Consider the following 27790-nt stretch of genomic DNA (forward strand, 5'->3'; position numbering starts at 1 on the left):
GTCTACTTAGATGATAGTAGACAACTGCGCGTTTTTTGATTGAGGGGGATTTTAAACCACCAGAGGATTCCGTTTTGGGCAACACATAAATGGTGGGAATAAGAGGTTCTTCTATAAACAAGAATTTGGACTCCATTTCTGATATAGTGCCCTTCTTTTCATATTTTTTAATAAATTCTTTTAGTGCTTTATTGATTTTTTTGTGTTGGATTGATCCTTATCAATTTGTAAGTGTTTTTATCTGCTAATTGTTTAAGGATTTCTTCTTCGTACCTTTTTTTATTCAAAAGTACAACCCCCCCCCCCCCCCCTTAGCTGATGGTTTTATAATCAAATTTTTGTCATCCGTTAAAATTTTTAAACCCTTTTTTTCTCTAAGAGAGAGATTGTGAGTGATTTTTTTAGACCCTAAAAAAATCACTCACAATCTCTCTCAGAGAAAAAAAGGGTTTAAAAAGTTTAACGGATGACAAAAAAACCCGGAAGTCTAGTTCCGGGCGGCGCAGATCGTCTAATGAATCAGCTGTGACGGCAAGGGACATTCAAACTAAGGAACGGACTGCAATGTAAATGTATGTTGTATTTCTAGGAATTTAGCAGCCAGGTGATCGATGTCTGGAAATAGGTTAGACCATTGTACTGCTCCTATTGGGTATAAAAACCCATAGGGTGTCATTCAACAGCTAAGCCTTGAAAAAGATACTTCAGTATCGAAACCGGTCGGCTTTTCAACACTGAGGAGGTTTCCAGAGATCCTTATCGCCGTGGACGAGCACCCAGGGACGCCTGTGACCTTTCTGTCTATGCTCAAATTGTCTGCAATTATTTTGTGGACCATTATCCATGGTGAGAGTCCTCTGATCTTATCTCTCAAGTGTCTATGTATTTTACTCATTTTTTAATTAAAAGTATTGCTTCATGATGTCTCTTCTGTCCTTTTGAGAAACACATCTCTTTGGGAAAAGAAAGAAAAAGGAATCCTCTGGTGGTTTAAAATCCCCCTCAATCAAAAAAACGCAGTTGTCTACTATCATCTAAGTAGACAAATTCTGGTACAAATTTTTCAAACCAAATGTGTTATACATGTAATTGTGGTCATTATATAATTAGCAATTTAACACTATTGTTGTTTCTTTCTCTTTTTTGGGGGGTAATTTTCCCATTCGAGTGTAAAAGGATCCTCACCTTTAGAGCTGTGGAAATTATCCGATATCTTTTGTGGTATTGTATATCAGTTAAAGGGATATCTGACACATCCCTAATGGCCATAATGCATACCTCCCAACTGTCACGATTACAGCGGGACAGTCCCGATTTTCGGGTCCTGTCCCGCTGTCCCACCTGCGGCAGGCATTGTCCCGCTGCGGGGGTGGCAGTTGGGAGACCCCCCAATCTAATAGAATAGACGCTGAGCCGCACCCTCATTTGCATACACCCCGCCCCCTTTTCAGGCGCTGCCGCGCGAGTGTCCCTATTTCCCCAACACAGAAGTTGGGAGGTATGATAATGAGTGGTACAGTGCCTGTAAGTGCAGGCTGCGAGTCCTGTAAGGGCTCATCTAAATCCTCCACCACCTCAGGCGCCTCATCTATATCAGGAGGAATAGCCTCTGCGCCCCGTTTACGGGAGTGCGTAGGAGTAGGGGTTAAATTATCCACTCTGGCTGGCAGAATAGATATATCCGGTCTGACTGAGTCTGAGCAGTGTTTGCAGATAACTGAGAGGACACATCCTGCAGCATGCTCTTTATAGAACTAGCCCAGTCTGGTTCTTGAGGGGTAGACTGCATATTCCCACTAAGCTGGGGTGAGACACCACTGAGCACTGCGGGGAAATACAAGCTTCACAAGTCACAACATACAGGTTATTTTCCTGACCATGGTGGGGGAACAACAACTTGAACCCACACACATATACTTACAGTGATTTGTACAATAAGCACACTATGTGACAGGTGATGCACTATGTGAATTACAGCTTATGTGTGGCAGCTTAACAAGCCTGTGGGTAAGACCCAGAGGCACTGAGAGGGACCTGTACACCAACAACCTAGCTCTCAGATTGGAGAGAGCTGGTAACATACATTAATCAAAGAGGAATATATATATATATATATATATATATATATATATATATATATATTATACATACATACATACACACACACACACACACACACACACACACACACACACACACTTGCAGTTATTAACCCTTCACAAGGTTAAACGCACCCAAAACCTGTTTTTGCTGTCACTGCTGCAGAACTCCCTCTCCTTCCCTACTGCTTAGGAGTGTCCGAGGAGGTGAATAATGGCAATTACAGAGCTCAGGGAGAAGCAGGAAGCTGTTAGTTTGGCGCCCTCAGAGGTCAGGTCCCGCTCTGAGTAAGCAATGGGCGGTCATTGCATAGCGCTGGGGGGGGGGGGGTACACATTTATTTATACTGGAAAATGGGCATAATTAGCCTTAATACAGTGAACTGCGTTTGGGTTACAGTGGCAGCACGTAAATCCAGTCTGTGGCAGGGCTGCGCGGTCCCTGCAGGGACGCCACGACCGCCGCCGCCATCTTGCCGCATCACATACTGGGGTGCCCACTGAGGGAACCCCGGGTCATACTCACCACTGATATTTTCGGGCTGAACCAGGGGTGTGCGGCATGCAGGGGGTAAGCTACGCTGAAATCTAAGCGACTGCGGTGGCAAACACCCTCTCATGACCGTGGTCCTGCATCAGGGTCAATTCGGTACCTATTAGCAATTAGACCCTTCTCTTGGTTTCCCACGATGCAGGATGCTGATTAAAGCCCGAACCGCAAACCCAAAATAATAAAGAAATGAAACTGAAGAAAACTCTCTGGAGCTTCACAGTGAGCACCCTTTCCTGAGGGCACATTTTCTTAAACTGGTCTTGTGAGAGGCAGTAGAGGGGAACACCCAGTGAAAGAGCTTCTATGTGCCTGTCTCCTGCAGATACCTTTTTCTCCCATACTGTACATTATGATGAAATCCCCAATATCCCATATGGATGATAGAGAAAATACTATTTTTATCACAGCTGAAATTAAATACTTAAACTAAACGTAAAATTGAAAAAAAAGGAAAGTAGTCAAAGTATTAAAAAAAAATTTGGTCGTTCTTTCAATCGAATCTGGATTTTTGTATGTAAGTGTGTATTAAATGCGCCAAGTTTCAAAACTGGTGTATTATTTTTCAGTGAAAAAGGGATTTTTGTAAGAACTTACCAGGACCATATCAGAGAAAGGGATTTGAATGGTGACACAGCTCACACTGGGATGTAGAAGGGTCCCCCTATACTAAATCTTTTAGAGAGGTAGGCTCCTCCCATCACATCCCAAAATACTCAGTTCAACTTTCAAAGCAACTGGAATACATTAACTCAGTACAACGCCTGAATATATTATATGCACAAAAAATTTACTTAACCATTATAACATGACATATCATGAAAACGGCAATACTTATTGAGCGTAAGGGAGGGATCGCTGTGTCACCAGGACCATAACAGAGAAAGGGATTTGAACGGTAAATTCTTACAAAAATCCCTTTTTCTCTTTCAATGGTCCTGGTGACACAGCTCACATTGGGACGTTCAAGAGCCAGTCCTTTGGGAGGGTACGCTCAGGTTTGCAGTTCTCATCACTGCTCTCCCGAATTATGTGTCCTCCGACGCGAACTCATGGAACCTATAGAATTGGGTAAAAGTGTGAACAGACGACCAAGTGGCAGCCCTGCATACTTGCTCAGGCGTAGCCCCATGGAGCACCGCCCAAGAGGTAGCAACCAATCTGGTGGTATGTGCGTTTATCCTGGTAGGTACAGGCCTACCAACCTTATTATATGAAAAAGCAATAACTGATCTAAGCCACCTAGCAATGGTCTGTTTTGAAGCGGGCCAGCCTATTTTGTGTACATCGTACAACACCAGCAAAGAATCCATTTTACGGGAATCCTTAACCCTGTCCACATAAATGCGCAAAGCGCGAACCACATCCAAATTCCGTAATTTGTCCCTTTTCTTTGAACCCTCAGGGGGTTGAAATACAGGAGGAACAATATCCTGGTTTAAATGAAAAGAATAAACCACTTTAGGCAAAAATGTAGGTACTGTTCTCAGCACAGCCCTATCATAATGAAAAATCAGGAAGGAAGGCTTACAAGACAATGCATCCAACTCAGAAACTCTCTTTGCAGAAGAAATAGCTAACAAAAAAGCTAATTTCCAAGTTAGAAATTTTAGGTCAGCCGATTTTAACGGTTCAAAAGAAGGTTTTTGAAGAACTTCCAACACCAAAGACAAATCTCATGGTGCAACAGGCTGTTTGTATGGAGGTTTTAACCTGGTAACACCTTGAAGGAAGGTTTGTACCTCCAGAATCATAGCCACTGTTTTTTTAAAGAAAATAGATAAGGCCGAAATCTGAACCTTAAGAGACTGAAGACTCGAAGAAAAACCATCCTGTAGAAATTCAAGTAACAGTCAACTTGAATCTAGCAGTGTGAGCCTTCTGACGCTCACATCATCTAATATAAGTCTTCCAGACGCTGTAATAATTAGCTGAAGACACCGACTTTCTAGCCTTAATCATAGTACTTATCACTGCCTCAGAGAATCCTTTGTTCTTTAAAATGGTGGTTTCAATAGCCAGGCCGTCAAAGTTAGTTGAGCTAAATCTTGATGGAAGAATGGACCTTGTCTTAGAAGGTCTGGCCACAGAGGTAGACGCCACGACTCTACTGATAGTCTCCGAATGCTGGAATACCAAGACCTCCTCGGCCAATCTGGCGCTATCATTATGACAGTAATCCTTTGGGATTTGATCCTCTTCAGTACCCTGGCAATCATTGGAAAAGGTGGAAAGATGTATGCCAGTTTTCCTGTCCAAGGTACCGTCATCGCATCCACTGCTGACGCCAGTGGGTCCCTTGTCCTGGAAAAGAATTTGGGCACCTGATGATTGAATCTGGACACAATTAAATCCACCCCCAACGAGCCACAATCTCCTGAATCACCTGTGGATTCAGCGCCCATTCTCCTTCCAGAAGTTCCTCTCTGCTCAAGAAGTCTGTTTCCACAATCTGAACTCCTGGAATGAACACTGCCGACAAGGCCAGAATATTCTGTTCTGCCCAAATCAGAATCTGTGACACTTCTCGCATTGCCATCTGCTGCGTGTGCCCCCTTGATGATTCAAGTATGCCACAGCCGTGGCATTGTCCGACTGCATTCTTATGGGGAGACCCTTTAACCTGTTCTCCGCCTGGGACAACGTCTTGCAGACTGTTCGAAGTTCCAGTATATTGATAGGGAGAAATGACTCCTCTCTGGACCACAGGCCCTGAAGCCTCAAGTCTAGAACTACAGCTCCCCAGCCTTCTAGACTGGCATCGGTGGTCACCACCAGCCAATCCTATGCCTGTAGAGACCAACCCCACTGAAGGGAGTCCACATCTATCCACCATTTCAATGAGGACCTGGTTTCTGACGTCAGTTTCACTGACTCTGATTTCATGGTCTTTGGGTTACCCGACCAGCAAGTCAAAAGAACCGAAAAGTTTGAGAATGGAACCTGGTGTACTGGAGAGTCTCGAAGGTCGCCAAATCTTGCCTAGCAACTTCAGACATCTCAAAACTGATGGATCAGGTAACTCCAAGATCAATGTTACCAGTTGACAAATGTCCCTGGCTTTTGACTCCAGGAGAAACACCCGATGTAGATGCGTGTCCAGTAAAACTCCCAAGAACTTAATCCTTTGGGATGGTACTAGCTGAGACTTTTGAAAGTTCAGCAGCCAGCCGTACACTGCAAAAACAGAATAGCCTCTGCCAAGTCCTGTTGTAATTTCTCTGCCGATTCCGCTTTGAACAACAGGTCGTCCAAATAAGGTATCACTATTATTCCCTTCAATCTGAGAATGGCCGCCATAACGGACATGATTTTTGTGAATACCCTCGGGGGCCGTTGCCAGTCCAAAGGGTAGAGTCTGAAACTGGCAATGCAAGTCTCCTATTGAAAAGCGTAGGAGAGACTGATGTTGATGTTCCCTGCAAATGGGAACGTGTAAATATGCGTCCTGGATGTCCATTGACGCCAAAAATTCTCCTTGATCTAGGCTCAGTAGCACTGACCTCAGAGACTCCATTTTGAAATGGTCGACCCACAGGTGAAGATTTAACGACTTAATTCAGAATGGGTCTGAAAGATCTGTCTGGCTTGGGTACTAAGAAAATAATAGAATAAAATCCCTTCTTTCTCTCCTCCTGCGGTACCGGGACCACCACTCCTTTTTCTTGAAGAGACAGGGCCGCCCCTAAAAGAGCAGTCCTGAGCCGTGACTCCTTTGGTAGTGGTGTGGGTAAGAACCTTTTTGGTGGTAAGCCTATGAAGTGAATCTTGTACCCTTGAGAAACTATGTCCAGGACCCAAGGATCCTGTTCCAACAAGGCCCATATGTCCCGAAACTGCAGAAGACGACCCCCACTCTGAGGACAGATCCCCAGGTAGTCATACTGAGGATTTTCCCTCACCCTTGGTGCTTTGTTTCTTATTGAATGCACCAAAGCGGGGTTTTGGGGCCCTTCCTTTTGCCGTTTTACCTCTGTAAGAGTGTCCTTTAAAGGACGCACCTCCTCTAGGGGAGGGACAAAAGGGGGCAGGAAGAAAAGTACTCCCCCCCCATAGCCTGCTTAATGTCCTCCAGTTCGGAACCAAATAGCAGTTTCCCTTTAAAGGCTAAGGCTTCTAAGGCCTTCTTAGACTCATTATATGCTTCCCATGCTTTGAGCCACAGAACTTTCCTTGCATTTACAGAGACAGCCGACACTTTTGAAGCCATTTTAAGAGCTTCTTCTTCGGCTTCCAAAACATATTCAGCTGCCGCCTTTAACTTTTCTGCCAGCATTAAGATCCCTGGGTCTGAGTGCACCATTAGACACAAGTTATTAGCCCATATAATCATGGCTTTTGACACCCATGCCGAAGAAACGAGAGGTCTGAGAGTAAATCCCACCCCCTCAAAAATAGCTTTAAGATTCCCTTCAAGCTTCTTTTCCAATGGGTCTTTAAATGCAGCACTCCCTTGAACGGGAAGCACTGTAGCTTTAGATAATCTGGCTGCTGATGCATCCACCAAAGGGACCCTTTCCCAGAGATGAACATGCTCCTCAGGCATAGGGTAAAGACTTAAAAACCTTTTAGGCATCTGGAGTCTCTTATCGGGCGTTTTCCAAACCCCCTTCCAAAAGGTCCTGTAAGCCTTCATCTGATGGAAAAGTAACAGCCTCCCTACGCTGCCTTTTAAACACCCCTTTAAAAAGGAGTTTTATCCTCACCAGACAAGCTTAAAGCTTGTTTCACAGCAAATATTAAGTCCTCCACTCCAGGGACCGATACATCATCAATATCGTCACCCTGCTCCCAGGGCATATCATTGCCGCACTCCCTCTCCTCACCCGAATCTACCGGTACAGGAGGAAATGAATAAGACTGTTTAGGAGTCCCTTCAGAATCATTGTCATATTTATCTAGAAGTGCATTAAATCTGTTGATACCTTTTGCTGTATCCTGCATTGCCTGCAGCAACCCTGGCTCTGCTTGTGTTAAAGGCAAGGAGCCAGCAGAATGTTGGGAGGATGACATGGGTCTAGGAGAAGAAACCAATACATCCCTCTGTTTGTCCGAAAACTGCACTAGGGCAGTAACTGACCTGCCTAAGGCACTGGCCCACGCAGGATCTGTATGCTCTACCCTCTGAGTTACATTACCCATGTGTCTCACAGCTGCGCAAGCAGGGCACAAATCGCCGGGTGTGGTATGGGGTTCCGACAGTCATAAGCCCGACGTCGGGATCCCAACTGCCCGGACTCAGACAGCATGGCGAGTGCAAAAAAGTCCCTTGCGGGCACGGTGGCTCGCTATGCGATCCACCTATTCTATTCACCCTCTATGTGGGTCATGGACCTCCACGAGGGAAAATAGCGGGTGGCCGTCGGGCAACCGGCTGTCGGCGTTTTGACAGTGAGGAACCCGACGACAGGTAAATGCCTATCGGGATCCCGACTGTCGGAACCGCGTCAAGCACCCCAAATCCCCTTGAGTCATCTGTTCAGGGGTAATTTGAAGTGCACAAACACTGCACGCGCTCAATGTGTAAAGCTACAGACTGCTGCTTGGTCATGATAAAAGGTCACACAGGGCAAAATGACAGGAGTATAGTACTGAGACAATATATTGCAGTACTTATCTTGTCTGTATGCTCTGGATGCTTCCTCCAGAATGCAGGGGGTAGCGATGCCCAGGAGAATCAATCACTCAGCCAGAAACAGCGCTTCAGCTCCGCAGCTAGCGTCTCCCAAAACGGCGCCAAGCTGAGTGAGGGAAGATCTGTCCCTGCTACAGCGCGGTCTGTGGTTTTGGCGCCAAATTACCCCCTGTAGCAGCTCCCAACTGCCGATTCTCCTATTCCTAGTGTCTCCCCTCTGAATGGGGACCACTTGGAATTGCCCGCAGGCCCTGCAACAAGCTGTTATGTTTTGTTTTTTTTAAAGAACTCAGCTTGTAAGCCCCTTGTAAAATGGCCGCCGCCATAACGGAGCGCCCATCCCCCATGATCCTCACCTGCGTGAAGCCGGTTCAGGGACACCCCGGGCCCAGGCAGCCTCTTAAAAGAGGCTGATAGCAGACCAGACAGTGTCTCCTCTGTGCACAGGTGGTGGAGAGGGTGCGCTTCTGTGAGCCCCTGCAGCGGTGGCAGTGTGAGGATTCTAATAGAATCCTCACACTGTCCTACCTAAGTGTAAAATTTATAAAATAAAAAACACCTAACAGCCCCTTCAGCATAGCACCCACTCCAGTGGGCACCTAAACGAACTGGGGATTCTGGGATGCGATGGGAGGAGCCTACCTCTCTAAAAGCTTTAGCAAAGGTGCCTGGCTTCTGCGGACCCTCCTACATCCCAATGTGAGCTGTGTCACAGGACTATTGAAAGACAAAACCTATTATGACTGATAACCTTTATTGTTAATATGGGCAGCACGGATGGTGTAATGGTTAGCATTACTGCCTCACAGCGCTGAGGTCATGGGTTCGATTCCCACCATGGCTCTAACTGTGCGGAGTTTGTATATTCTCCCCGTGTTTGCGTGGGCTTCCTCCGGGTACTCCGGTTTCCTCCCCCAATCCAAAAATATACTGGTAGGCTAATTGGCTCCCAACAAAATTAACCCTAGAATGTCTGTCTATGTGTACATGTGGTAGGGAATATAGATTGTAAGCTCCACTGGGGCAGGGACTGATGTGAGTGTTCAAATATTCTCTGTAAAGCGCTGCGGAACATGCATGCGCTATATAAGAAACTGTTAATAAATAAATAATATATGGCTGTATATTTATATTGTTTTATGGAGGATATTTTTGCTATTTATATTCTATGCCCACGTAATGGTATTTACATAGCTGTGATTGACAATCACATCTGTCTGTTATCTTCTCCCTGAATACAGTAATTGACAAATTTGATGGTTGTGGAAACTTGCTTGCATGCACCTTTCTTGTCTTCCCGTAATAAGCATTAGTCAGCGATCATGCATAGGAGGAAATTAACTAAGATGTGTAGTCTACTTCACATGTGATGTTATGGGCAACCAATCAGAATCCTCTTTTTTATTTAGCACCCTCTAAAAGATAATAGACAGGATCTGATTGTTTGCCCATAGCAACATCAAGTTGAAGTTGAATACTACCAATTGTTGGGAATTGGGAACCATGCATTGTTAGAGTATTTTAGTTCTCATTGCATACGGCTGTGGCAGGATAGCCTGTGTATTGAAGTGGGCCGGTTTAAAGTGGGAAAACTGAATCATAACTACAGCGTTATATCTGTGTTAAAATGAAGGAAAACTAAAGGCAAACTACTACAAACCAACAATAACACACATGGACTCCATTGCTACCGCCAAAGTATGTAATTCATCTCCAATATAATCTCTTCATTTCTGTGTCATGCATACTCTTGTATGATTTGAAAAGTTCTGATGTAATGAATTGATTGTAATTGTTATTAATTGTTTGGGGAAGTTGTTCAGTGAATCATAGTTTAGTATTGCATGCTGCCTTGTGTCTACTCAAACACAGTGCAAATTATCTCCTTTGACCATTTGGCCATTAGTGTTCAGGGGTAGCCTGACCTGAACAGACTCACTATATCTTTAGATTTAGTGAAGTGCAGCTGTGTTGTAACTGATAAAGTGATTTCTGAACAGTAAAAAAGAAAATGCAGACATTGAACAACATCAAGCAGGTAATTTCAATTTTAGAATTGAAATTTGTACTGTCTGAACATGGCTATGAATAACAGATGCTAAGGCAAAAATTTTAAAACTAAGTGTGCAAACGCTAGTAGCCTAGGAGACAAAATTCCTGAGCTAATTGCAATACTGAAAAGGGATGACCTAGACATTGTGGCTATTACAGAGACATGGGGCCTTACTCCAGTTCACTCTTTCTGACAAAATCCTTCTTAGATGAACAAAACCATGTGCACTGCAGGTGGGGCAGATGTTATTTGTGCAGAGAGAATTAGATTTGGGTGGGGTTTTACTTCAAAGGCCCTTATTCTGGTTGGTGCGGCCAGAGCCGCACACGGTGCTCTGGCCGCACAAACCAATCCCCGCCCACGAGACGGATCGCCACGGCCGTCCGTACACGGACGGCTGGCGATCCGCATAAAAATGGTGGGGCGTCCGCCTCCACCATGGTGGTAGCTGCCCCCTGCATTCGATGGTCGTCGACCATCGAAGGCAGGGCCGCACGCCACAGCAGCTCCCGCAAGCTGAGACCACACGGACAATCGTCCGTGTGTTAGCTTGTATGGGGGCTGAGAGCTGACATCCGGCGACGTCAGCTTTCCGCCCCCATCAGTGGCGTCATACCCTCATTAGCATGCATACGCCCCGCGTTTGCATGGGAACGCCCATGAAACGCAGGGCGTATACATAGGGAAATGAGGGTATGAAGCCCCTCACGCCCCTATACGCCCCCTTTGCGGCGGACGAAATACGTCTGCGGCGAATGGGGCTGCACATGCGCAGATTGACCTCTGCGCATGTGCAGACTAAAAACATCGGCGGTACGGCCGCACGCGGGCCGTACCGCACGATGCAGAATAAGGGCCAAAGTGAGATCTATATTGCAGTGTAAAAATAAAGCAGCCATTATTTACCCTGCACAGAAACAAAATAACTCACCCAAATCTAATTCTATTTGCACCTGTTACCATCTGCCCCCCTGCAGTGCACATGGTTTTGTCTATCTAAAGCAGCCCATACACACTGCGATGCGGGCTGTCCGATGTGTGCTTTGAGGTGCGCGCTCCCGCGGCAGCTCATCGCACAGTACAAAAAGTATGTGCTTGCACATACTTTTTGTACTTAGTTTTCATCACATTGCATCGCATTGCATGCACAACGCATGCACAGGCAATGCAATGCGATGCGTGCTAGGTAAGCACGGAACGCACGCCCGTATCGGGACGTGTATGGGCGGCATAAGAAGGATTTGGTCAGAAAGAGTGAACTAGAATAAGGCCCATGGTGTAATGAGAATCATGACTGGGACATAGCTATACCAGGATACAATTTATTTAGGAAGGACAGAATGGGAAGAATCGGAGGAGGGGTAGAAATGTATGTAAAGAAAAGCATAAATGCTACTTTAATACAAAACATTGAAGAAAAAACTGAGGCCCTTTGGGTGACCATAGACATGGAGGAGAAGGACACTTTTTGCACTGGGGTAATCTATAGGCCACCAGGCCAGGGGCAGGATTTGGACAGGAGCCTATTACTTGATGTCACTAAAAAGGCTTTAAAGGGAGAGGTCATTATCATGGGAGACTTTAATCTACCTGATGTGAATTGTGAGGAGTCTTTTGCAAGATCATCTACAAGTGCCAAATTTCTATTAAATTCCCTACAGGGAGTCTCTCTCAAGCAATTGCTGAGGGAGACTACTCGCAAAGACTCAATATTAGACTTAAGACTCACAAATGGTGACAGGATATCAGACATATATGTGGGTGAGAGGCTAGGATCCAGTGATCATCAAGCAGTATGGTTTAGTATCAAGGCAGGGTCCAACTCCAGTTACACAAAAACTAAGGTGTTTAAGCGATTCATTAGCGGATTGGAGGAACTTGAAAGGAGTGCAGGAGAGGTGGAAAAAAATTAAAAAGTGCAATAGGGTTAAGAAAAGCACCAGGATAAGGAAGCCAGTGTAGTTTACAAAAGAGGTATCAACTAGTGTAAAAGCAAAATAGATGGCCTTTAGGACATACAAGCAGACTCAAAATAATAACGACAAAGCAGTGTATCTTGACAGACGCAAGGAGGCTAAGAAAGTGATCAGGCATGCCAAGCCACAAGCTGAGGATAAAAAGGCTCAGTCAGTAGATAAAGGAAGTAAAACTTTTTTTTTTTTAAGTATATAACTGAAAAGAGAAAATCAAATGGAGGAATAATAAGACTGCGGACAGACACTGAGAATTTGGTGGAGGGAGACAAGGTAATTGCAGATCGTCTAAATAATTACTTTTGCTCCATATTCACTATAGAAGGAGAAGGAAGGAAGGGACCACAGTTAAGTTGCAAGGACATTTATAAAAATAAGGTAGATGGAAGTACATTTACTAGGGAGAAAGTCCTAACAGAACTTTCAAAACTGAAAGTGGATAAGAACCTGGTTGCAGGATAGGAAACAGACAGTTGTAGTAAATGGAGTGCATTCTATGGAGGGACATGTTACCAGTGGAGTACCCCAGGGATCTGTACTTGGACCAGTGCTCTTTAATATCTTTGTTAGTGACATTGCAAATGACATTGAAGGGAAAGTATGCCTTTTTGCAGATGACACAAAGATATGCAACAGAGTAGACACACCAGGAGGGGTAAATCAAATGACTGATGATCTAGGTAAACTTGAGAATTGGTCAAGAGCTTGGCAACTACAGTTTAATGCTAAAAAATGCAAAATTATGCACTTGGGATTCAAAAACCCAAAGGCTCAATATAGTATCGTGGGTATTATAATGGAAACTACTGAGGAGGGAGAGGAATCAGTAGTAGAAAAAAAGAAGTAATAATGCCACTTTATAGGTCATTGGTATGACCTCATCTGGAATACTGTGTCCAGTTCTGGAGACCATATCTTCAGAAGGATATAAATACATTAGAGAGTATACAAAGAAGGGCAACTAAAATGCTGCATGGCCTACATCACAAAACTTACCTGAAAAGACTAAAAGATCTTAACATGTATAGTTTGGAGCAGAGAAGGGAAAGAGGGGACATGATAGAAATCTTCAAATATATCAAGGGTTTTAGCACAGTACAGGAGGGAAATTTTCTTTAAAAGGAAAAGTAGTAATAGAACACGAGGACATGCACTGAAACTGGAGGGAGGTAGGGTTCAGGGGAAATGTTAGAAAAAAAAACTTCACAGAAAGGCTAGTGGATAAGTGGAATAGCCTCCAATCAGAGGTAGAAGCGGCTAAGACAGTAGAACAATTTAAATATGCTTGGGATAGGCATATGAATATCCTTACAAAGAAATAAGGATTAAAAAGGGTTGAGATTACCTGAAGGATAAAAAAGGGGCAGATTAGATGGGCCAAATGGTTCTTATCTGCCGTCAAATTCTATGTTTCTAATACACATCTTAGTAAATTTCCCACATAGCGTATTAGGCGTTTATCAGGAATGTAGGGAAACCGCATTGTTGGGTTAACACAGCATTGACATATCTGATTGTTTTTGTTTTGGAAAGAACATCTGCAAAAAAGAGTTTCATGTTTAAATATGTAAAATGTTAATGACCAGAATGTATTATTCCCTCTGTCCTATGTCACCAACTAGACACAAAAGGCTCATAATATGACAAGTTATGTCCTTATATATTTGAGCACAGACATTATTTTTATAATTTTGGTTTTAAGATTAAACAATGGAGATACTAATTTAATCTATATTGAGCTTTTTCTCCAATAGGACTCAAAGTGCTTATCAGATAAAATAAATGTAATTTTTGGAAAGAAGAGAAAGTATGTCTCTGTGTGGTGCACAGGTTTATTAAGAAAGTAAAATGTAACTTTTATTTGGATATGTTTAAAAGAATGTAGTGAAATATAGACAGACAGTGACACATAAAGACACACACAGTGTAGGTTTAAAAAGGATAGAAATCCTTACTCAGTGTGATCCAACTCAATATCCTCCTAGATGTTGGTTAGATTCTATGTATTAGTAATAATGGTTTATTGTACAGTTTTCCACAGTGGAATTTTGTGCGTTTAAGTCGCCTATTACTGATCTGCTGGTAACAAAATAATCTGGGTTTATGTTCCCCTGTGATGTTACTGATCAGATTACTTCACTTCACAAATAGGGTAGGCAATATGGTGCCCTGCGGGTCACCCCTCAAGCGGTGCGTGTCTGGTGAGATCTGCCACCTCTGCACCAGCACTGCGCGCCGCAAATGAGAGGGAGAGCCGTGTCAATGAGGACGTGTACCCTGCAGAGGAGCTCCGGCGTGTTAGAGTCAGCGCCGGAGATCTCCGTCTGTTAGGAGTCAGATCTGAGCGCTGCGGACGTCACGCAAGTAGCGCCTCTGACTGAGCGGTCCAGTGAGAACTGGCATACCGCTCCGACTAAACGATTTTAAGCTAATACAGATCAAAATACATGTAATAGGGATAGGGGAGAGGAGGAGAGCACACTGAGTGTCTAGGTCAGCGTACGCTTCGCATTGGAGCTTAAACAATGGAGATACTAATTTAATCTATATTGAGCTTTTTCTCCAATAGGACTCAAAGTGCTTATCAGATAAAATAAATGTAATACAATACAGGAACAATCTAGTACAGAAAAGCTTTTCATAAACAATACTTAAGGGAATTATGAGCCTGTATTTGAAAGATTCTAGAGCGAGAGCCCCTCAAACCGTGCAGGGAAGTGAGTTTCCTAAAGCCAGAGCTGCATGGCTAAAAGCTGTACACCCAGATGCATTACGGTAGATTGTAGGTACTGCTAAAAGCGCTTCATCTACAGATAGCAGTAATAGGGTGGGACATTATGGAATCAGAAGCTGTTTCAGGTACCTTGGACCTTGGTCATGTAGGGCTTTGAAACTCCGTAAATTACGTTAACAACACCATCATCTCCCCTGTTCCCCAACTCCGCTGCCTGGGTGTCACTCTTGACTCCTCCCTCTCCTTTGCACCCCACATCCAAGCCCTGGCCCATTCTTGCCGGTTCCAGTTACGCAACATTGCTCGCATCAGGCCCTTTCTCTCACAGAGTGCAACTAAGCTGATCATCCACTCATTAGTCATCTCACGGCTTGACTACTGCAACGTTCTCCTCACTGGCCTCGCTCAATCCCAACTAGCTCCTCTCCAATCTGTCCTCAATGCTGCAGCCAGGCTTATCTTCCTCTCCCGCCGCTCTAACTCTGCTACTCCCCTTCAACAAAATCTGCACTGGCTTCCATTCCCCTACAGAATCCTCTTCAAACACCTCACACTCACATACAGGGCCATCTCTAATTCCATTGCTCCATATATCTCTAACCTCATCTCCATTCATGTACCCTCCCGCCCTCTACGGTCAGCTGACGACTGTCGTCTCTCCTCCACCCTGATCACTGCTTCCCATGCTAGAGTACACGACTTTGCCCGTGCTGCACCCCTTCAGTGGAACGCACTCCCTCGCTCCATTAGACTCTCCCCGACCTTGCAAAGCTTCAAACGGGCACTGAAAACTCACCTATTCATCAAAGCGTACCCTTCCACTGCATAAACCAGCTGGTTCTCCGACCCCTTGCCTGTTTACATCCTGCTATCTAACCACCACCCCCTCGCTTGCACCTCTTGTAATCTGTCTGTCTTCCCTTCCTACTAGATTGTAAGCTCCTCCGAGTAGGGCCCTCTTCCCTCCTGTTGTCAAAGCCCACTTCTCTTCACATTTCACTCACAGCTCTCCTTTACTCCAACACTCAGTGACCATCTTCATACTCATCTCCATCATTGGCCTCAAGCCTCTAGTTGTATGTTGATTGGGTCCTCACTACTTACATTTAAGCTGTAATGTGTATTGAACTGTGGTGCTCTTTATTTGTACTGTATTTTTGTTATTTATTCAATGTTATGCCAAGTTTTGTCTCCCTGTATTGTTCCTTTGTACGGCGCTGCGAAACACTTGTGGCGCCTTATAAATAAAATTATAATAATAATAATAAATTAATCTTGAAGATGATTCACCATTTTATAAACAGCCAGTGAAGGGAGTAGAGAACGGAAGATATGTGGCTAGAATGGAGCTGGTTGATTAACAGTCAGCTGTGTTTTGAACCAGCTGTAATTGGTGCAATTCTTTTTCTAGGAGACCAAGGTAGAGGGTATTGCAGCAATCTATTTGATATGATACAACTGCATATATGACTACTGGCAAGTCTTCAGAGGGAATTACAGTAGGTGTTTGATTTTGACTATGTTACTCAGATGAAAGAATGAGGATATGATTGTGACTGATATCTGATGTTTAAGTGCCTTTATACTGTATACAGATGGAGCCGCCCTCAGTGTTGCTGAGTGCTTGCCAGATCCATCTAGCTGGCGAGCGCTGGCAGAGGGCGGTGGACAAGGATGCGCAAGCAGCTCACTTGTCTCACTCAGCAAAGCTGCGAAGACTGGGTGCTCCCCTGCCCATCTCCACTTTAGGGTGACAGGCAGGGAGCGGGCAGCGAGCAGGGGAGACAGGCAGGGAGCGGGAGATGGCTGCAGAGCTTCTGACAGAATGGGGCACACGAGCGTCTCATGCGCCTCATTCTGACGGATGGGCGGGGGACGGCGCATGGCGATAGAAAGACCATAATGCGCTCATGATTCTAATGAGAGCATCTCCATCTGTATGCTGTAAGAAATCCCATAACCATGAAAAAAAACCAGTTCTGCTAACAGGTTTTTCAATATGGGCCAGATGTATCAAGCTTCAAAAAGTGACAAAATGGAGAGTGCTAAACCACTAGCCAATCAGCTCCTACCTGTCTTGCTGCAGGCTGGGTTTAAAAAATGACAGGTAGGAGCTGACTGGCTGGTTGTTTATCACGCTCTACTTTATCAATTTTGAAGCTTGATACATCTGTAACAGAAACACACAGATCTTTGTAATAAACACCTGCTTTAAAAAGTCATTATATAAAAAAATTATGAGAACAAAAACTCCTAGCTTAAGTGGACAAATTGATCACATTTCACGTAACGTAGTGCTTTGTAATGTGGTAGTCTAAAGGTGGCCATACACACGCAGATTTATCTTCAGATCTGGCTGGTTGTAACAAAAACATGGTTATGGATGAGAGCAAATGACAGTTGACCATTTGCTTGGAAATGCTGGAAAACTGACAAACTGTCACTCACCATGTTTTTGTTCCAACCAGACAGATCTGAAGATAAATCTTACTAGTGTGAGGGCACCTTAGATGTATGCAGTCAGCGAGTTGACACTGACAAAATCAACATTCATAATATTGATATCAGAATGTCAACAGATATGTCAGCATGACTTTTTGCCGTGATGGATTGCACCTGAATGAGGAGGGGGCTGCGGTGCTGGGGGGAAGGATAGTTAGAGGGTTGGAGGAGATTTTAAACTAGGAGACGGGGGGGGGGGGGGGGGGGTGGAGGCAGCAAGTCATTACGGGACCGACAGTGAGAGAAGATGGATTGGGATCATGAATCATCTGGGGGAAGGAGAAGGGGGGGAGGACAGAGACACAGGCAATCTCCTGGGAAATAACAAGGGTAAAGTTGGGGGTAACTCCCAGGATGCATCAGTAATGTCATGTAACAACAGTCATGTTATCCCATCACAGTTCTTAGGTACAGATGACCTTAGAATACGGGAAGCAGATGATGGACAGAGGAAGAAATTCCCAAACTGTAAATAGGTCGAGCAGCAAGCATGGTGGAGAGGGCTGTAGTGAGTCCATTGAAGGGGAGGCGGGAACGAGGAATTTAGTAATGAATGCAAATGTAACTAGGGGAGAAATCAAAAATAAGGTTAGGGACTTAACTAAAAATGAACACAAATTAAAATGCTTGCTGGCTAATGCAAGAAGCTTGGCAGGTAAAATCGGGGAACTAGAAACTGTAGTCAGTAGGGACGATTACGACATCATTGGTATTACAGAAACATGGTGTAATGAGTCGCACGACTGGGCATTATGCATGGAGGGATATACACTCATCAGAAGGGGCGGGGGTGTGTGCATATATGTAAATAATAACTTAACGTCGTGTGAGAAAAAAAATGAGCATAGATACTGAAGAAGATAACTCGGAGGCAGTGTGGGCAGAGGTAACCGACAATAATAATAAAATTATAATAGGGGTATGCTATAGACCACCAAACATAAGCGAAAAACATAAGCGAAAGGGAAAAATCTCTTCTTTTAAACCAAATCAAACAATCAACTAATCAGGGTCAGGTATTAATTATGGGGGACTTTTATTTACCAGACATTGATTGGGAAAACGAAACATGTAAAGCAAGAAGCTACGGGTTCTTAAACTTACTTAAAGATCAGTTTATCTCACAAACGGTAGAAGCTCCAACTCGTAATGAGGCACTATTGGATTTAGTATTAACAAATAACACAGACTTAGGGCCTTATTTTGGTTCATTCTTTCTGACAAAATCCTTCTTAGATGGACAAAACCATGTGCACTGCAGGGGGGCAGATGTAACATGTGCAGAGAGAATTAGATTTGGGTGAGTAATTTTGTTTCTGTGCAGGGAAAATACTGACTGCTTTATTTTTACACTGCAATATAGATCTCACTTTGAAGTAAAACCCCACCCAAATCTAACTCTCTCTGAACAAGTAACATCTGCCCCACCTGCAGTGCACATGGTTTTGCCCATCTAAGAAGGATTTTGTCAGAAAGAATGAACCAAAATAAGGCCCTTAGTCTCAAACACAAAAGTAATTGAGCATCTTGGGAACAGTGATCACAATATGGTTTCCCTGGAAATCAACTTCAGTAAATTACATCAAAAAGGGCCAGCAAAAATACTAAACTTCAGAAAAGCGAACTTTGAATTATTCAGGGAAGCCCTAAAAGGAATAGTGTGGGAAAAGGTCATGGAGGGAAAAAATGCAGAGGAAATGTGGGATACTCTAAAAAAGGTGCTTGATTCACCACTAACTATTGAATACATTCCTAAAGTAAACAAGGGCAAATTCAATAAAAATAAAGCCACCATGGTTGGACAAAAAAGTAAGGTCAGCTATCAACAAAAAAAAAACCAAGAGCATTTAAATTCTATAAAAATAACTCAAATGAAGAAGCATTCGCCAAATACAAAGAAGCTAACAAAACTTGCAAAGGGGTAATCAAAGCAGCTAAAAAATTATATGAAGAGCGCATAGCCACTGAAAGCAAAACCAACCCCAAGAAGTTTTTTAAATACATAAATAGTAAGTGTATAATTAAGGAAAACATAGGCCCACTAACTGATATCAGTGGAAAAAGTGTTACAGAAGATAAGGGAAAAGCAAAACTGTTAAATGAGTTCTTCTCATCAGTATTTACTAAAGGAGAGCAGACTGTATAAAGTACATCTACAACAAATAAGTCAGATCTCGTTGTTGATATCACGCCCAAGGAAATAAAACTGAAGCTCAGCAAAATCAAAACAAATAAATCACAGGGCCAGATGGAATTCATCCGAGGGTACTAATAGAATTAAGGGAGGAACTAGCTACCCCCCTACATTATATCTTTAGCAATTCACTTTCGTCAGGTAACGTACCAAAAGATTGGAGAATAGCAGAGGTAGTGCCGATATTCAAAAAAGGAAAAAAAGGAGGATCCTGCTAATTACAGACCAGTGAGTTTAACATCAATTGTGGGTAAACTCTTTGAAGGATTTTTAAGGGATAGTATCCAGGAATATTTAGACCATCACCGTCTACTCAGTACTAACCAACATGGGTTCGTGAAAAATCATTCATGCCAAACTAATCTACTAGTGTTCTATGAGGAGGTTAGTAAAAACCTTGATAAAGGTAACGCTGTAGATGTGATTTCCCTAGATTTAGCTAAGGCCTTTGATACCAAGAGATTGATAAACAAAATGGAGGAGCTAGGATTGGGTGAAAATATCTGCAGATGGGTAGAGAACTGGCTATGTAATAGAGAACAAAGAGTGGTGGTGAATAGTGCCGTATCACATACAATACCAGTACTAAGTGGAGTGCCTCAGGGTTCGGTTTTAGGGCCCATTTTATTTAACATTTTTATTAATGATATTGGGATGGGGTTACTCAGCAATGTATCCATCTTTGCAGACAATACAAAACTAAGCAAAGTTATTAAAACATCAGAAGATGTCACCACGCTTCGAAAGGATCTTGCAAAACTAGAGGAATGGGCTAAAAAGTGGAAGATGAAGTTCAACGTGGATAAATGTTAAGTTATGCACCTTGGGAGACACAGCCAGTGCGCTAATTATAACCTTAGTGGAGAGGAATTGGGTATTTCATTACTAGAAAAAGATCTAGGAGTCCAAATAGACAGCAAACTGGGGTGTAGTGCCCAATGTAATATAGCAACAAAAAAGGGCAACAAAATTTTAGCATGCATTAAAAGGGGCATGGAATCTAGGGATTTGAGAGTAATCATGCTACTGTATAAAGCATTGGTAAGACCGCACCTCGAATACGGTGTACAATTCTGGGCCCCGCACTATAAAAAGGACATCATTGAATTAGAAAAAATCCAGAGATGAGCAACAAAGCTTATTAGAGGAATGGAGAACTTAAGCAACGAGGAGAGATTAAGCAATTTGGGACTATTTACATTAGAAAAGAGACGCTTAAGGGGGGACATGCTCAACATGTACAAATACATCAGGGGCCAATATAAATATAAACTTTTTTCTACTAGAAAGGAGTCTAGGACGCGAGGGCATAAGTATAGATTAGAAGAACAAAGATTTTGTTCAGCTAGAAGAAAAAAATTCTTTACAGTCGGAGCAGTCAAACTTTGGAACTCTCTTCCTGGAGAGGCGGTGTCGGCAGACACATTAAATACGTTCATAATGAGGTTGGACAAACACTTATTGGTTAAAAATATCCATGGGTACATATGAGAAATATAATCTGTCAATCTTTTATAAACATCCTAGGTTGAACTAGATGGACGCAAGTCTTTTTTTATGTAACTATGTAACCATGTATGACTGAAATGTCAACTTGGACAGAATATGGACATTATCATATGGATATTGCCTTTGATAAACCTTTACAGCGAAACGCGTTAGTGGATTCCAATTTCCAGTAGAAGGGGACCACAAGTTCCAGCGGTACTTTGACCTCTTGCTTCTGCCCGAACCGGCCTGGACGGACCAGAATTTCTCCTATACATCAATAGACTTTCCATGCCATACATTGGATTTACAAAATAATTTCCTTTTTAGTGAATGAGATGGAAAAACCAAGGATCAACAACCCCTTAAAAACCAACAGGCAGATGATAATTATACCCACTCTAGGATCACAGTTGGTCAAATATATCCAGGTGTATATAGGAACAGACAGTGAGGACAGAGCCTAACCTAAAGCATATATCTCAGTACATGTGTAAGTATTTTGTCTTATTTTATATATTCTATTATTTATTTACAGTTTCTTATATAGCACAGCAGATTTTGTTGTGCTTTACAATTTTAAACAGAGATAAACTGGGTAACAACAGACAGACTTGGTGGTAAGAGGGCCTTGCTGCATTCTATTACTGTATGTCATTTACCTCTAGTAGAATTGTTTATTAAATTGTTTTATTGATTTTTTTAATCTCAATATACATGTAAAATCAATCCAATAGTATTTGAGTTATTATTTATCTCACCCTAACAGTTATACTACATACATTTTATATTTAAATTGTAAAAACCACTTTACTACAGCGTTTGAACAAATAGTCTGCAGGCTGCTATCCTGTTGGTCAAATACCAGTTGGGTAAAAATAGCAGTCCATATGCAAATATAGCTATGTAAGTTATATATTGAGTGTGTAAGTAAATGTCAATTGTTTACCTGTTTTGGCGTCATTGCTGATTCTTGGGATTTATATAAAACACTAAAAACACCAGGATGGTTGATACTCGATGTGGTGACAGAGAGGGATATACCCCATAGCAAGTGTGAGCGGAGTTCCAAGATTGATACAGTTTCCGACGAAACAGAGATTGTTTGTTCTCCAAGGATGGAATGTGAGAGTGGAGATCGCACCTATGAAAAAAACACAATGTGAAAAAATTAAAATAAAAACATAACAAGAATGAATTTCCAATTATCTTTAAGTTTTTATTTTCTAACTACATAAATTATATTATCTAATTAAGGGTGGTTTCTAACGCCCACAGCACGACCACTGGAAGCGAGGGACGGTCGATTGAAGGCAACGGGACTCAAGGTCATTTGGGTGCACAACTCAGGGACGGGACACCAGCCCGGGTAACACCAGAACGCATCCAACCACCTGCCCCCAGTGACTTCCATAATACACTGGAAAACAGGTACTTATGTATCTGTTGGGGTGCCTGTATGTGTTGCTTTAGCCAGCAGCAACCGAAAAAAGGGGGTGTCAATCCCTATATGGAAAAACGTATATAACAAAGTAAAAGTTGCGCTGAATTGATGACAGAGAATGTTAAAAAGATAGTGTACATTTATTCATACATATTATACAATAAAATGGATAAGTTTAAAAATAATGATAATTGTGATAATAAAAAGAATTGAATTGTGAAATCTGCGTCCAATTTTTTGTAACGTCACCTTAGTTTGAGTCCACAGACTATTTAGTTGGGCCCAAAGGTATTCACTTCAGATATTCCAGTGGTTGGGAGGAACGCCACCCCCACCACCAATTTGGAGGAAGCATTCTAAAGGGATACCACAAAATCTACCCAGAAAATAAAACCCCCTCCCTTTGGGCCCAACTAATTGGACTGTGGACTCAAACTAAGGTGACGTTACAAAAAATTGGACGCAGCTTTCACAATTCAATTATTTTTATTATCACAATTATCATTATTTTTAAACGTATCCATTTTATTGTATTATATGTACAAAAATAAATGTACACTATCTTTTTAACCTTCTCTGTCATCAATTCAGCGCAACCTTTATTTTTTATATACGTACAGTACTTCCATAATACACCAGCCCTCTGGACACCCCAAACCCCCACACAGACTTTGCACCTTAGAGGCACTTATAATTAGGGAAACACATACCCAATTAGAAGTATTACAACAGCACCTGGGTATATCCCTGAATACAGAGATTTTTCGCCTGAGTGATCATTCTCACTGTCAAGGCATTAATCCCTTACAGTGCACAATCCCATATAAATCTTTTTGATTTTGTTTTTGTGTTCATTCCAATTTATTTTATTTACCAGTTTTTTCCACATATATCTTGTACAAATAAGGTACCATCAGCACCACTGTGAACAGACACAGCTCGTGCCTTACCGCACCTAGCTAAGTGCTCCAGCAGCATCGCTAGGACACTTATTTGTATCATTTATTTATAACACCATATTTAAGACAGGCATTGTGAACAAAATAAAAGTATCTTAAATACACTGTAAGAATCATTTAGTATTCATTTGCATTGCACAGAGTTAGTACACAAACATCACAGAGTGCAGGTCTCTACACCCCTGTTTATAATGATGACGACAGGAGACTAGCCCTCTCCCAGAGACCAGCAGCTATAACAGAAAACCCCTTGAGGTGAGCGCTATACCAACCTTTACTATATAGATTCTTTTGGCTAACATTATAGCAGCCCCCACCAGATGGGAATTCTAAACATTAGAAAAGACTGTGACTAGGGTGGCCAATCCCGGGATCGGCGGGATCCCAGGATTTGGCCTAAAAAAGTCTGGGATTTCAATCCCGGGATTGGATTATCCAATCCCGGGATTTTCGGGATTAGACTGTGCATGCGCAGTCTAATGCAGGGCAGCGTCTGAGCACTAGCTCAGACGCTGCCCGGCTCCCGAATCCTGACCCCTGCGTGCGGCGATGCGTAGCGTAGAGGTCACGCTGCGCAGCCTTCTGCTGTGCACGCCCCCTTCCAGTCTCCTCCGCACGTCGCCCGCCTGCCTCTGCCCGCCCGCATCCTTTCCGGCCTGGCTGCTAAGAAGGAGGTGCACGAGCCTGGAGGCACCGTGCACCTCCGAACCCACTCCCGGACGGCCGCCCGCTAATGTAAGTAAATGTGCGGGTCGGCCGGTGTGGGGGTGGGTATGTGTGGAGCAGAACTGTATTAGGGATGCCAATCCCGTGATCCCGAGAATCCCGGGATTGAGCATTTTTCAATCCCGGGATTGAAAAAATGCCCCGGGATTGGCATCCCTAACTGTGACATCAGGGCACAAAACATTTTTGAAGAGTTAGACACAACCACCACATTACAAATAAATGGCAAAATTTTCTGTGACTAGAGAAACTAGTCAGCAAAGAGTCCAGCGTGGGACACACAGTGGATATGATACCAAAAGGCCTTAGGATCAACAAACAACCCACATACCACTTAGAAGATACACAGATTATGGAGAAATGGAACACCCTTATCAAAGAATGCTCCAAACACCTTATCAAACTAAAAATGTAAAAATATTGTCCAAAAAGGGGACTCCTTTCCTCCACCTCAACTCACCCGGGTATTAGAGATTGAGGTGGGTCTGCCTTACAAGATGGTAAAAAGTTGGCACAAGGATCCATGGACAATGATGATGGTGCACCCTCCTCACCAACACGTTTCGGGCCGTATGAGGCCCTTTTTCAAGGTATGGAGGAGAGCTGAACTCACAGGCTTTATATACCCTGTGTGGTTCTCCAATTATAAGAACATATGTAAAACTCGACCCGGAATCCAATCCGCTGTCTAAACACATAATGTTAAAAACACTCTAAGGAATTTAGAAGGTGCAATCAAAACTCATCCAATTTTTTTTACATAAAATACAATGTTCTAAAAGATATATACAAACATCACGACCATTATATATACCGCCCTTACAGTAACAGGGTAACGGCGGTCCGGTTCAGATAAAGTCCATATCAGATTCTCATATTTCCGGAGATGCCAGCTCCCACATGGTACGTAGCGGCACTTAGATACCTCCGGGTTCCGGTCCGGAAGTGACCTCATCATTAGATCCGCTGAGCCGCAAGAGGATCTCTTGTGTGGAACGCAAACCAGATGTAACCCTTGTTTCCGGAAGCGCTGGAACACAAACATTCTGCTGGAATGAGCCACAGCTCAGATGGTGTTGTTTTGGTCGGATGTATTTGATTATGCTGCTTTCCCACCGCAGACCAGTTTAAAGTACTGGTAATCTTAAATGGTATTTAAAACGGTATTAGCATTCCCACTGCAGCAGATTACCGTTTTAAATACCATTTAAGTACCATTCCCATTGCAGTGAACCGTGTAAAATGTAGAGTGCCTAACCCCCCCTCCCCAGCGTAAAGAGTGCCTAATCCCCCCCACCCCAAGTGTAAAGAGTGCCTAACCCCCGTACCTGCCCTGTGCCCCCACCTCCCCTCCCTTTGTACTTACCTGCACGGGGATGCAGGGCAGTGGGGAGGCAGCGGGGGTCCATGCAGGGTACAGGCAGTCCTAGTGCCTGATGAGAACTAATAGTTCTCACTTTGCGCATATGTAATGAGTGCACGTGCATACTAATGAGCCGCTCATTACATATGCGCATATCTAATGAGCGGCTCTTTATTATGCACGTGCACTCATTACACATGCAAAAAGTGAGAACTACTAGGTTTCATCAGGCACTGGGACTGCCTGGAGGCTAAATAACGTTTAAGAGGCATTCCCACTGCCTCTTAAACGTTATTATAACATGTAGGACTCTGCTTTAAAAACGGGTTGAAATACCATTTAGCTTTAAACGGTATTTCAACTCTGGCACTTTCCCACTGCAGCCTTAAACGGTAAATTGCACTGAAAATCGGCAATTTACCGTTTTTTAGCTGCAGTGGGAAAGGGGCATTAGACAGTCCACATTTTAAAGATACAAAGTATGCTCTCATAAAATGCAATCCCAATTTCCATAAAAGAGAAGATAAAATCAATGATTAGTTGCACAATATTTAACACCTATAATCAAACAGTTTTCAAAGGAAACATTTCAATACGAAGTCCTTGTTAATACCTCTGGGCTCCAAAGTTTTTAATTCATAAATGGACCGCATTTCAGTTTGGGAGAGTCTCAATTCTATATTATTAACTCTCCAGTGAGGCTTAACAATTTTTATACCACAAAAAGAAGTTAACTGTAGGATGTCACAATCGTGCGTTTTTTTGAAGTGGTCAGAAACATTTTGGGAATCTAATCCCTTTTTTATATTTCTGACGTGTTCAGGCAAACGCACCTTTAACATACGCTTGGTCTTCCCTACATATTGTTTAGCACATTTACATTCCAGTAGATAGATGCGATTCTTACTGTTACAGGAGATTAAATCATCTATACTGAAAACCTGATTAGTGACTGTCGACTTATAATGATCCACCACCGATGTGGGACTCCTGTAAGCTCGACACATACTGCAGGTCCCACAGCGGTAAAAACCCTTAGATTTTATATATGTGAGGGGAGATGGAACATTAATCGCACTATTGACCAAGGTGTCCTTCAGGTTTTTTGCCCTCCTATACCCAAATTTGGGTTTTGGCTCAACATATTTCTCCAGCAGGAGTTCATTGGTCAAAATGGGCCAATGTTTTTTAATAACCGATTCAAGTTATTTATGCTGGCTTGTATATTGGGTGATAAATGCCACATTGGAATAACTATCTTTAAATTCTGAAGAGGTAGTTGCCGTTGACTTTTCTTCAGTGATAAGGAGTCTACCCCTGTCCCTCGCTTTCATGATTTTGCTGGCATTATACCCTTTATTCCGAAACTGGTTTTCTAAATCTGTTGCCTGTTCTTCATATACCACAGGATTAGTACAATTCCGGCCAATCCGCTGGAACTGACTGTTGGGGACACTATTCAACCAATTTATGTGGTGATTGCTGTCAGCCCCTATGAATGAATTACAGTCAGAACTTTTAATAAAAAAAATTGTTTGTAATTGACCATCCTCAACATAAAATGTGACATCCAAAAAATCCACCTGTTTTAAGCTCTTATTGAATGTCAATTTAATATTGTATTCATTGCAGTTTAGATGTTTGCAGAGCTCTTCTAATTCTTGCTCATCACCCTGCCACAGAAAAATGACATTGTCAATATACCTGCGCCATAGTACCAGGCTGGCACCATGTGGGTGCCCATCCCACACAGATAATGCCTCCCACCATGCCATAAAAATATTGGCATAGCTTGGTCCCAGCCTGGTACCCATCGCTGTTCCCATGAGCTGCAGGTAAAAACAGCCAACATACCAAAAAAAGTTGTTTGTCAAGATTAATGAGACACCCTCCAGAATAAAATTATTTTTATCTGTAGACATGTCTTCTCTATCCAAAAAGAAAGCAACTGCCTTAAGACCAAGTTCATGCTCTATAATAGTATATAGAGTGATGTAACGTCCGAGGTTACTAATATATAGGCAGGCTGCCATATAACATTTTTCATTAATTCTAAAGTTGCTATAGTTT

The 27790-nt window shown here is 42.9% G+C and overlaps 1 protein-coding gene across 2 annotated transcripts in view; it reads right to left on the reverse strand.

Annotated features, from left to right (window-relative positions):
• Window positions 1-27790, reverse strand: part of TMEM132A (transmembrane protein 132A) — a 141847-nt gene that overhangs the window by 10700 nt on the left and 103357 nt on the right. For both annotated transcript variants that reach the window (XM_083146099.1, XM_083146098.1), the window contains one exon: window positions 22178-22372. In XM_083146099.1, coding sequence (XP_083002225.1) covers window positions 22178-22372 — 195 coding nt within the window. The remainder of the gene's footprint in view (window positions 1-22177; window positions 22373-27790) is intronic.

This window comes from Crinia signifera, chromosome 6 (assembly GCF_055691185.1).
Source record: "Crinia signifera chromosome 6, ASM5569118v1, whole genome shotgun sequence".
In the NCBI taxonomy this organism is placed as follows: domain Eukaryota; kingdom Metazoa; phylum Chordata; class Amphibia; order Anura; family Myobatrachidae; genus Crinia; species Crinia signifera.